Genomic DNA, 13208 nt, shown 5'->3' on the forward strand with positions numbered 1-13208 from the left:
CATCAAAGAAGCCCTTGCAGAAAGTACAAACAGAAAAAAGAATCTGATACTTCAAGTTGGAAGAAATATTTGAATGCTGGACAAGAAGGCACAGTAAAGGGAATAATTCTTATTCACAGACAAAATTAGTCAACAAAAAACCTCTTTTCTAAATTAAGTAGCTTTGTTTTTAGTTTCAAACTATTTATACAAAATACAAGAAAGAGGTTTGAATATGATCAACCTCAGCCTGCATGTCCAAAACAGACCTCAAATAGCACAGATAGTCATTTTATAGTTAAGAGGAAAGGAAGGAAAGTCAACTCATTGGTAGTTTATTTCAAAACCTTTTGAAGATTAATGTCCATAGGTGGTTAAAGTACCCTAAGCTCTAGAGCCAGGAAAGATTCATACACCCCCTTTAAAAAATACAGATAAAGCTGACTGTTTGCTTCATTGGACAGAATGCATCTGTGCTATCACTGAAAAACCAATTAGAAACTAATTAGAAACAAACCCACAGTTTGGTCTGCACACCTCTTTCCAGAAATTCTGGTTAAGATAGTATATTCTAAACTAAATTAATATGCTCCTTTCCTGTCCTAGACTTTGTTTCTTTAATGACCTCTTAGACCTTGACTTATCTTCCACTAATTAGGAGAGCAGTTGCCAGGATTTCACTCTCAGAGTACAGATAATGTTGTTATCTGCATGTGGGACCCAGTTCTGCAGCACACTGGAACTGCTCCTCTGAAGAAGCTCCTTTGACGTAAATTCTATTAATGAGAAGCATTTGCTTCCTTCATGTAAACTGTGTGTTCTCTAAAAACTATCCACGCTTGACAACTGAGTTCCACGCACCTTTGGTCACAGAGAAATGTGCAAGGTCTTGAAGCCTCTTTAATGTTTACTGTACTTTGAAACAGAAAGCTTTTAAAAAGGACCATAAACTGGAGCCTGACGGCAGCGAGCTGTTCAGAGTCGTGCTCGTATAACATTATTCACGCAGGGCATTTCTAACCCTGACCAGTTCATCACACTTTCACTTGAAGCTCCCTCAACTTTTACATCTATTCACATGCACCGATCAATGTTCCTTCAGCCAGTAAAATGTAAAGCAAACAGATATAATACCATTTCTTATGCATGATAATCTCTTTTAATATCTACAAAAGACTTTAAGGAACAAAAACCTAAAGGTAAGCTCTGAAATTCTGACATCCATAGAAAGGCACCTGTCTTTTTTTTTTTTTTTTTTCCCTCCTTTTTTACATTTGGCCTTTGTGCTTTCACATCACAGGTTAAAAATATGTGAATACAGGTGAAACATTATTGAAATAATAATGAAGTAAGACTTTAAATGCTAAGTCATACTTCAAAACCAATACTATTAAAAGTACTTTGCTTTGATTGTGTATTATGTGACAGTGAAACAAATTCAAGTTTACTTAATGACAAATTTTACTGCACTTCTAAATGAGTAGCTATCTTCAAAAATACACTTCTCATGGTTTTATATCAGACACAGTTTATAATTAAAAGATTAGAACAATTTCTGGGGGTCGAAAAGACATTACAAAACAAAGCACTTAAAATTACTGAACAAAATATTACAGCCAAGTATTTCAGATATTTGAAATCGCCTTTCTTGGGTCATGATTCAAAGACTGTGATTCTACCAAGAAGGTCAAAAAAAGGCCAACAACCCTCAAATATGTATTTGTTTTAAACCAAGGCTGCAACTACAAAAATGGGTAAGACTTCAGTAGAAAAAACATCTTGAAACAAATACATTATGAAGTGAGGTATGGTAGTGTTGAAGTGCTACAGTGGATTTCTGCATATTCAAACTTATTTCAGGTCAACTATGAAGTCTGAGTTCAGCAGGCTACTGACTGCTTGCTGCAGTCTTTCGCCATACGACCCTTTGTTAGATGTCCAATGGCCACAGAGAAGATACATTCAATTAAGCAAAAACTAACATGATCAGATATGAATGAGCATATCTGGCAATTTAGAAGGCAAACTGTAAGTAAAAATGCAAGCATACAACTTATAATAAATACATTTTCAAGCATTTAACATTATCAATATTTTAAAAAGAATTTAAATAATAAATGCAACTATTTTATACAGAACTGTACCATTTATTATACACACAAGTATATCAGTTCCCTTTGTTTACAAAGGCTGGTTACAGATATATGGAATGTTACAGTACCATCTTGCATAAAATTTTAGTACAATTCGTACTTCAAAAAAAGGGTGCAAAACACCAGCCTAATAAATCTGACTGAATTGAAATATTTTTAATTACATCATTAACACATACACAACAAGCTGTACATAAGCCCACTTTTCAATCACCACTTCAAGATACTGTAGCAAGTACATTAGATTATAAATGATTCCAACTATTCAGTTAAATTTATTAAAGGTTTGCACTGCTACTCGCTCTGGAACCTTTGAGATATAGCCTGTACTCATGAATTACTGAGCTCTCGTTAGTGCAGTTAAAAGGCAGTCAGCACTGGTTGCCAAAGAACTAGTCACAAGAGATTTCCTCAGAGAAACTTCACCCGGGAACAAACATTTTTGGATACTTTTTTTTTTCCTTCAAGAATTAAAAAAAAAAAGTTTTATGTGGTCAAGACTCTCCATTCTGTACCTTGGATGCTGGTGGATGCATGAAGTCCTTAAAGGGAACCAGTGCCTCTTTCAGAGCAGAGCACACTTCTGAGGACGAGCAGGTGATACATTCTACTAAAGTCGGGTACAAGGCAATAACCTGTGCCCATGTGTTAGCATCAACTGCAATGAAGAACAGAACAGACTGAATTACTTACTGCTGCCCGAACTCTCACAACAGATTTTTTCAATACCTGTATAAATAAGGGCACGTTCCGGTGCCTGAACACTGGCACCCAGTGCTATAGAGACACTACGGCATCTGGACGGGGCTCTCGGATACAATGGAGGATTTTTGCAGGAGAGCCATACTGCAGCGGCGGCAGCTGGAAGCCAGATGGGATATCCATAAAACGGCACTACACACCTGGGTTTCTACACAGGAGTCATTCACTGTGTTTTCTGGATGAAGAACTGACAAACTGAAGATAATACTTTTATTAAATCCGTAATACGCACACATTTTCTGCCTGTTTTTCTCAGCTAGTGACAGAAAGTTGAATTGGATGCACATTTCACTTTTGGAAACTTGTCACCAATGAGGCCTTCTATCAATTTCAAATCATCCCAGATTACGAGAGCAATAGAAAGCAGAGGGAGAAACACTGGGCCAAGACACAAAAATATCCATGGTAAAGTTTGTTAGTCCAACAAGTGAAATTAAACATTGTGGCATCAATCTTATTTATTACATCACTTCCTTGCTTATCTCCGGTTTAGCTCTGTTTTCAAAAGAGAACAAAACCCTGATTTCAGACAACGTTAGAAATTTTCTTAAAGAAATAAAATGATCAAAAGCTAGAAGTGGGAGTAAACTGATGCTCTAATTTGTCCAGTGGTTTTCTTTGCAAGAAAGCACACAGGAGGTTTGGCAATCGCTGCCATGTATGGACCAGGTGAAGAGTTTCTCCCATTGCAGGAAGAGGGGCATGGGGAATAGTCCAGCTGAGTTGGCTGCTCCACCCCTCTAAGAGAAAGGAGAAAGGCCCACCCAAGCAGCACTTCGGTTGCCTTCAGGGCTCGCCACAAGGCTTTACGTGTCCTGGCATAGTTCTGCCCTCGGGCTTTTGCCATCAGCCTTGGAAACCCCATCACCATGACTCTGGCTGCTCAGTGACGCTGCAAGAAGAGGCACTGCCCCCTTCAGGAAACCCGCCTGCCTGTGTTCTGGATAGGCTGGCTGGTTGGTTGGTTTGTTTCAGAACTGAAAGTTTTTTTCTGTTCCTCATAATCCCACAGGCAGGGAGGCAGAGGGAAGTGCTATATGCGCAATTCTGTCCGAGTTGCAGAGCTCAACAGAGCTGGTTTAACTAAGACCCCTGGCTGAGTTTTCTGGTGGGAACTCTCTATGCATACAGTAGGTGCAGCTTACAGGAGGAACAGGATGCAGGGATATAAATGTAGCTGAGGTCTTCCATTTAATTCAGCCCTTTAAATACATCTGCCAACCATTTACCTGGGCATCAACGAGCTAAGACATCTTTCTCAATATGGGGGACAGGAGGTACTAGAGCAGAAAGGGAGGGAAAGCAAGACCGCAGGTTTCAGTACCTAACAGCCTGCCCACGCGTTTCACTTGTGCACCCCTTTAATTGCAGAGTGCACCTACGTGAACGTGGTCCACACCAACCTACAGAAGTATCATCAGAAGAAAAAGGACCTAGCAAGACTACATGTATTTAAGAATTCTATTAACATTTTATGGAAGGGTTTTTGTTTTGTTTTTAGAAGATACCAAGCTCTATGTAATAAAAGACACCATAAATTGAGGTTTTCTATTTTATTAAACATATCTTAGGACCTCATACTTTTAGGTATACTGGAAATAATTTGTGGGGGGTTTTTTGGGTCTACCTGCCACTTACATATACACAGAATTACAAAATACTGAATCTTACAGATTACACTTTTCTTTCAAATTTGTGTGAAAATTACTATGGGAAAGAATAAATACGTCTTTGTGGCAGATATAATGTTATCTTGTTTAGAGCCACGTTGTTTAACAATAACTTACCGTTTTCAGGTTGCGTTTTTTTAAGTGAATCTATGAGAGTACTGACAGCTTTTAAAACAAATATGATTTCTGTTACTTGTTGCCTACAAAGGGAAAAATGCAAACAGTCAACTACTCATTTTTGTCTCAAGAATGTAAGTTTTCTATGAAACTCATAAAACATTAAAAAAAACCCAAACACATAATGGAAACGGCTGCAATGAAGCCTACCAAGAAAAAGGTTATTTAGAGATTAAGGTTATCATTTGTCTTTAACTTTCCCACCATCATTGCTGTTGTCTCGGCTAGGATAGCTGTAAATTTGATACTGGGAACAGTAATGGCATACACATCTCAATCTGAAAACAGGTACATGATTAACTAACATGAAAGTAATTGATTTCATCATTCATGATCAAAACCTTCAAAAGTTAAGTGAAATTTACGTAAGTTCCCATTTTAAAGAATTTCCTGGTATTTCGGTCAATTTTTCTGTTTCAAGAACAATTACTTGAGTAATGATTCACAATGTTGCTGTTTGGATACTTTATCTTAGTTTTGAGGAGACTCCACCTCTCAATTTAGAAAGTATACATAGCTCTGTTGGGAATAAAGGGAAATCAGATTTCAGAAATATTACGCTACAGGTATCAGAAACATTGCTTCAGTCACTGAACGTGTTAGTTACTAAGCCACATTCCTATTGTCTATGTAACAGCACTGCATATGACCATTATTATTTAAGGCTTTTTCAACAAAAAATCGGTATCAACATTTTCTTTGAAACGTCTTCCCTACAAACACTTCCCTGCCTTTAAATTTCACCCCCCTACACATTAGTTCTTTAGTGACCGATATTTTGAATGCAGCCTTCTTACAAAGTCCAGGTAATACCTTTCGTTTCCTACAGACAGCGTACATACCGTGGAAGAGGACATTTGCCACTCAATCTCTCATCTTCTATGTAGCGATGCAACACATCCTGTGACCTTTTCAAGAGCACAGAAAGTGCCATTCTAGAGATGTAGCCTTCCTGAGGAGTTGTGACTTTATTACTGAAGGAAAACTGGAGCAGTGTTTCAAAACACACCTTAGAAAACTCCTCTCTCATTCGAATATCTATTTCGGCTTCTGTCAAAGTAAAATGCCGTATTTAATTGCGCAGCATGCACGCCAACACACCAAATGCTGCATTTCAATCAGTTTATTGTATTTTGCAAAAAGGTTACCGCTCCTCTAGTATTAAAATGCTTAACGGTGATATGAACAAATATTAAGAATACAATCTAAGAAAAGGTGACTGTGCAACAATCACAATAGTTCCAAAAATAAAAGATAAAATATGCAACACATTCAGTAACGTTGCCACCTACTTGACACTTCTTTAATAATAACAACTATATTAAATCAATTTTTAAAAACCCAGCAACCCCAGTTCTACATCATAACTACTATTATTTGTACTGTACAATCAAAATATTTTTCTCTGTAATGGCTTATGTCCATTTTTTTCATCTTTCCCCAAAAAACCTGTAACTGTTGTTTCTTAAAGGCAGAGAAAGTGCCTGGTTAGGAACACCATATAGTCATGCTAAGGTCATTTAGTTTTTAAGAACAAGACATCGTGTCTCTCTCACAATTGTCTGAAATTATCGGTAGAACTATTTCAGCTGGCACAATGCGAAACAAACTATGTAGAAAGTATAAAGTAACACAAGCACAATATTGGACATGATACTGACTGAGAAGTAAGGAAATAATTTTTTAAAAATTGCAAGGAATGCCTGGCAACTTCCATGAAATAAAATACATTTTTCAAACCCCAGCTGGATATCAAACAGTCTATACTGAACACAGGCCGTGGAACTTCAAGTCTCTACCAGGAAAAGTACTTTCAACATTTTCATTATGTTCTAGTAGATGTAAACACCACTATTCAGGTACCGTACCTGTAAAAGAGGATGACTGAGAATGTATCGAGCCTTTATTGAGCATAGTCATTATTTGACCAACAAATTCCTTAGGAATAAAATTAGCATATGGCAGTATCTCTGTGCTGATAAGCTGCACCACCTGAAATAAATTAAATATATTTATATTGGTTTTCTGAATATTGAAGTTGTAATTCTACTATGAAGATTACAGAAACATTAAACAAAAGAGATATGCCGAAAGATCACAAAATCATCCAATGCTAGCTTTTAAAATTTGCAGATATGTCCAAAAATTGTGGTCTTGCACGTAACATTAAACTTGAAAGAACAAACTTCCCCCCACGCTTTTGTCAGAGTTTCTGAAGCAGTTATCATCCAGATTTCCACTGATACTTGAATTATATTCTTCAAATCGAATTTACGCATTTGAAGAGAGAAGATCTAACATTAGGAATCTCCCTCTCCCTGCGCCCAATTCAGTATCCTCACATGCTCGCTCACCATGTGACATCTGCAAAGCAGAACGAGTTAATTATCTAAACGAGCTTAAGGCAGGGCACGTTAACTGAAATGCTTTCTATCCTTGGTCTCGATGCTCCCATTCAGGCACAAAGTGGGTCTAGATCTCCATAAATTAAGGCATTAGATCTCAGAGTTCTGCTCACTGCAGGCAGAACCGCTCCTGCTTTTCATCCAGAAATCTTTGTGTCCCAGCTGCCGCTCTGGAGAGCGGGCAACAACGCCATTGCTGACTGAAAGCCCCCCCTCCAACACTGAAAGCACTCACTTCAGGTTTAATTGTCAGCTTCCTCTGTGGTTTACAGTTACCTGTGTAATTGCTTGGCAATGACATAATAAGTAAGAATCAGATAACGGGTTAGAGAGAGAAACACATTCCAGTTTAGCCACTCTATGCTGTTTTGGAACTTGAGTGGGTAAGAAGTAGCTTTTGGCATGCTGCTTCCTACTTTTGGCGTAACTCTGAAGCAACCGAATTCTGAGCCTACGAATTTCCTGTCTTGTTCTCAAAAAGGAAAACAGTATCACAGAAAAAAAAGAATGAATGGGTGACTTTTCAAAAAAATTATTTCAGAACCAAATGCAATCTGTGGATGTTCGACAGTATATTTGTTAACAGCCTCCTTACCTCAACATCAATACTCTCATTCTTCTGAAATTCTTGAATTGAGAGGTTATCAGGAGGTGTACTGAAAATAAACATACTACATTATACTTTTAAATTCACAACATTTGTGAGGAGGAAAGTATGGGAAAATGCATTACATTTGAAGTTATTATTACATGCATCAAGTTGGTACTATTGTATGGTAATGATTAACATTTTAGAAAAAACCTATGAATAACGATGATAAAAGTGATTCAAAGGAAAAAAGTAGCAAAATACTAAAATTGAAGAATTACAACTGATGGACCTGATTAAGAACTTGCATCACCAACACCATTTTTCATACGCATCTCAAAGTGATCTCTTCTGTCTTGCATGTGCGAAAGTCACATATCTGTTTAGATGACTCAGTGAAGGCTATCACATCAGCAAATCACAGTTTATCATGTTTTACATTTTCTCTCACTATGCAAGGATAAGAGACTTTATTTTCAGCAGTACATCTGTAAAAACCTTAATTTTAATTTTACATTTTCTTCTGCATTAGTGAAACACACTTTTCATTAATGGGATATTACTTTGCCTTTTTCCTTGATAACTGAAATGATATATTTGTTCTCATTCTTAATGAACTTTATGAAGACAAACCTATTTTACAAACAATAATTTTGAAGAAGTTCTGAACTTTCTCCAGTTCTTCCATTGTATATAAAAATTCATTTACAGATGAAATGTCCAGAGGTGATTTAGCCACAAAAATTACCCAATACTTTACAAGATGCCACCTTACCTGATTGTAAATTTGGAAATCTTGTATCATTTGATTGGAAATTTTATGCCAGCCATCAGTCATGCAGTTTTCTCTGGTGAACTTTTATCTCATTTACTGAGTCCTTCCTTGTACTTACTGGACTACCTGTTCAGTGAGTTCACATTCCTTTCCTTTGCTGGTTTATGCTTCTGCTGAGTTACTGGGACCACGTTGCTCAGCAGGACAGAAAGAGTAAAGGTCTCCTGCTTAAACAGCAAGCAACTACTTCAGCTGATGTTTTCGTGTTTTAGTTTGGATCAGACACGGGCTTTTCAAGTTAAACTTTTAGACATCCCTATAAACGTTGGTTCACGTCTGGTCTCAGAGTGCACAGAACTGGATTAATTTTTGGTGAAATGAAACCAAAAAATGTACTCCAAGCTCTCGTAGATGCTTGCGTGACAGAAAGCCAGAGTAGAGCTACTCTGAAATAAAACATCTAAAGTGAGCGCTCTGCAGGTGACGGGTCCTCATCATGAACTGTCTTGCTTTACAGATCTGCTTCTACTCCATTTTGGGGAAAACCAAACCAAAATCAAAGAAGGTACTCCACACAACAGATAAACTCTGAAATACCTTGCTTATAATCCCATAATCATAGAATTGCCTGCTAAAATCTACACAGGTTCCACACACAGTTAACAAAATCGTTTATGAGCCAATGGCAACCTGTGGTACAAGAACTTTCTGAGCTACGTAAATTGGGGGGCTGAAGGAGCTTATCATGAGAATATCACTACGTGGTCGCCTTGCACTCTTCCTTCAGTATCCCACTAACCAAACAGGAACAGCAGACAGGTCTAGGCATGTGACTGTTCTGACCTAGTTACGCTGTTCTTGTTTTTCTGACATAGAGCAGAAGTCGGAACCCTCATGGCTATGTCTCTCTGAAATTTAAAGACAGTTGTAAAACCCACTGGATTACGGGTTCTGTTTCTTCGCCGTGTCCGATTTGTACTTAAGGTAACACGTTACTAGAGCTAATGGAAAAACTAGTAGCATTAATTTAACAAAAATCAGAGATAAGGCACGAGAAAAGGTCAATATAATTTGATACATTAAATTCTCTCCTTTTCCCATAATTTTACATTTGTCTCTTTAAAATAACTATGTAACATCTTCAAGCTGAGGAACAGTTTGGAAATTTGATCACTTGAAAGGAACGGTTAGAAATATCGGAATTAAGATTGCCTGTGGTACTTCAACTCGCTGCTATTGTGCATGCTTGTGTGTTACGATGCTTCTTAAATTAGATGATGCTTTTTTTTTTTTGTCTCCAGAGAAACCATCTGATTAAGTACACAGGATGGTCACTACTGAGAAGGAAGGAAAATGATAGGGTCAATCTGCCACAACATTCCCGCCTAATTTATGACAGAATAGGCAGATGCAAGAAAAACAGAGCTCTGGATTGAACAAAGAACCAAGCTGTTCTGTAAGCAGAGGAATCAGTGCAGCACTGTAGTGATGAGCAGACTGGCATCCTTTGGCTTATGTCCAAACTCCCGCCCCAGCCCCCGGCTTTTCCTCTACCCCACATCCCTCCCCAGGAAACAACAGACATGCGGTGGGTAGTTCAGAGCTAAGCACGTGCTCACTGGCGAGGCAGCTGCCAAACATGCGACTGTGGACCTGTGCCAGGCACTCATCTGGGCCCGACTTCTCTAACCTGCTGCCCATTTTGATGAAAGTTTGGAGAACTTTGGAGGCTTCTAAATCTCATTCAAATCTGGTTAGTTTAGCTAGCAGGTCTGTGGGTTTCTTCCCAGTGCTCCTACATGATACTGACCACGTCAAACAAGATTTTTCTAAGATAAGCCTCCATCCCCATCCTGTCCCCGTCCCCCCCCCCATCTTCTGGGTGCTTAGCATGAGACACCTGAAGTTCAGCCTGCACACCTACAGCTAATTTTCAGTTTTGACAACTATGACAGTATGCACCAATGTTCCTGCCTGAAAGAAAAAATATATCCCCCTTCCTCAAAGGGACTTTATGTAGATAACTTCACCACTGTCTGTGAAACACTCGAGTGGTACATGTATGACTAGAAAAAACCCAAAGAAGAAAATATGGAATACAGTATTTATTATTGGTTTGTGTGTTAGGCAGCCAGGAAGCTTGGAGTTACATGTTGAAAACAAAGAATAAAATAAAATATTAAGTAGCTGTTCAGTCAGTGCCTTTTGGCAGACATAAAGAAGTTAACTATGCAAACCCTTTAGATAGTACTGTAAACTATTACGATGCATACCAACACAGGTCAGGTTGAAATACAGGGGAAGATTTCATTCTGACGCTTCCTAATTTATGACTGACTGACCTTCCAAGCTGAGGTTTACTCCAAAGAGGTGTTAAGACCTTTCTGTCCAGTCATCCATATCTGATCTGCCATGTATGCTACAGACTATGAGACATACTCGCTCATGTAGCAAATTACTCCGAAGTAAAGAGATATTTGTAAGGTGTCTATATGAAACATCTATCTAGGGGCCAAAAGCTTTGCTGGTCTGATGCCATACAGCCAAACTGTACCCAAAGGGTCAAGAGCTGGGGAAGGTAAGAGGCAGTGTGATGCAGACTGTTGCTATGTGCAGCCTTTCCTAGGTACAGAGCTCCCAGCCGATGCCCGCTGCCTAGGGAGGGCTTTAGAGCCTAACAACAAAGAGCTAACAGCCACCCAGAGTCCTGCTGTGCGCAGCAGCGCTCTGCTCTGAAGCATCTTTTTGGAGAGTATTGATTTAATTCCCTCATGCGAGCACAGACTTCTGCTCTAGTAAATTATATATACACACACGTTTGTTGAATTTTATTTTATATAATGGCTTGACATGCTTCCATGAAAGCCTCTGGGAAAGAAAAATGATATGAAATAATAAACAGACCAGTCTCTTACTAGAAGACAATTTTGTGTAAATTAAGTTACATGAAATTTATTAATTTTTAAATGTCATTTTGATTTATAATAAAAATCAAGAATATTGAGCCTCCTCAGCTGCAGCTTGCTTTAAAAAAAAAAAAAAAAAAAAAAAAAAGAAAGAAGCTGAAACTTATTGCTTGGAAGTTGTTAATTTTCTGTGACAGTAACATTTTCCTTTTTCATTTACCCGGGCTGTTTTGCCTGTATTTGAAATTTCTTGATGTACAAAGCTGCAGAGACCATTTCTGCTGTGCCTTGTACTTTTTAAACATCAATAAGCATCTCCTCTTGTTCAGCCCCATAGCAGGCTTGAAATCCTGTTCCTGTCCAAAAGAGGCAAGACCATGCACGGGAGGTTCACTGGTTTATACACAGAGATTCAGAGGTTTAATTTAACGCTTCTAACCACAGTGGCACTCTAACCAGTGCCAACTCAGTTTCACTACTGAAAGCAATACTAGGCTGTCTACACACGCAATTTCTAGGACCACAGTGATCAGAAGAACTATGAGTTACACTAGAAAAATGTTTAACATGTTGATTAGGAATGTAGAACACCAGCAAAACAGAAAGAGTTTTATCTTTCTATTCTATCCTCAGCCAGATAGAGACTTGGAGAACGTGCATACAAAAATGAGACAATATGCACTGGGATATTTTAATGAACAAAGCTAAAGGGAAAAACTAGCCCAATCTGTTATGCAGTGTTGCTAGGAGGACTGACTGCAATAAGACATTAGCGAGTTTTACAGAGATGCAGATGTTTCATTTTTAAAACCATCCCAGCAGTGCTAAGTCAGCTTTGAAGAATAAAGGTTTGACGAGGAGATTCCTTTGACAAAAGGAAGATATTTACCTAGCTTTGCATGAAGCCTGGACAAATAATAGCACGGAACACGTAGTTTGAATAGCGGAAAGTGTGGAGTACGAAAAGGTATACAGGAAAGGAGGAAGAAAAACAAGTTTCTTTGTGACAAATCATCGCAGTTCCCTTGAAGCAGAGAGCTTCGGAAACATCACAGAATGCCAACATAAGAAAGTCAATTTTCAGTTCTAACTGTATTCAGGTCTGAGTACATGTAACTGTATTTCTGTCACAAGGAGTGACATGTTGGATAATGTAAAACTCCAGATAATGCAGTAATGCTGTTACTCTGTCTCACCAACAGCCTCTTGGGGTGTTCTCTGAATTGCATTTCCCAAATTCTTTGCGCTCCAGAACCTTTTCAATCCATGCTGGGCTTCAGCAGTGCAGCCAGATTTGTACTCTTCTGCAACTGACTTAATAAAGCCCCTGTCCTGCACGGCATATTTGCAAGTTGGAAAGCCACCAGGGATGAGCGGCTCACAATCGCAGTAAACCAGAGTCATGGTCAGCAGGGTCACTAAAGCCAAGTCAAGTTTACAAGTCACTAATCTCCCTGTGCTCTCATCTCCTCATCTGTGGCTTGGTTAATTGATTTTGGCAATACAGAGAAAAATCCAAGTATTACAAACTTTTTAAAGCTTTAAAAAAACACAACTCACTGTTAACATAAATAAATCAGGGAACACACGAAAAAACATTTTTATACCACCTAGATGGCCTAAAATAAAGGACCAACGTGGACAGTTGGAAAGTACATTCCCATTGCCTTCTCCTATAATCTGAAGGTTGACATGAACCTCAACTCAGTGAAAAATTTTAGCTGTTACTTTCAAAACAGTGAACAGATTCTCCCAAATTACTGTGGAATAAGACACCACTGCGATTAACATA

At 38.4% G+C, this 13208-nt stretch overlaps 1 protein-coding gene across 5 annotated transcripts in view; it reads right to left on the reverse strand.

The window, feature by feature from the left end:
• Nucleotides 1–1389: 1389 nt before the first annotated feature.
• Nucleotides 1390–13208, reverse strand: part of MON2 (MON2 regulator of endosome-to-Golgi trafficking) — a 70662-nt gene continuing 58843 nt past the window's right edge. For 3 of the 5 annotated variants that reach the window (XM_086480327.1, XM_086480305.1, XM_086480315.1), the window contains 5 exons: nucleotides 7742–7802; nucleotides 6610–6733; nucleotides 5584–5791; nucleotides 4682–4764; nucleotides 2106–2790 (listed from right to left, as the gene is read on the reverse strand). In XM_086480327.1, the coding sequence (XP_086336453.1) occupies nucleotides 2627–2790; nucleotides 4682–4764; nucleotides 5584–5791; nucleotides 6610–6733; nucleotides 7742–7802 (640 nt within the window). In that variant the 3' untranslated portion in view covers nucleotides 2106–2626. Of the gene's footprint in view, nucleotides 1986–2105; nucleotides 2791–4681; nucleotides 4765–5583; nucleotides 5792–6609; nucleotides 6734–7741; nucleotides 7818–13208 lie in introns of those variants that run through there. The other 2 variants (XM_086480298.1, XM_086480321.1) reach the window with 2 other exon arrangements.

Source organism: Leptosomus discolor, chromosome 1 (genome assembly GCF_034619465.1).
Source record: "Leptosomus discolor isolate bLepDis1 chromosome 1, bLepDis1.hap2, whole genome shotgun sequence".
In the NCBI taxonomy this organism is placed as follows: domain Eukaryota; kingdom Metazoa; phylum Chordata; class Aves; order Leptosomiformes; family Leptosomidae; genus Leptosomus; species Leptosomus discolor.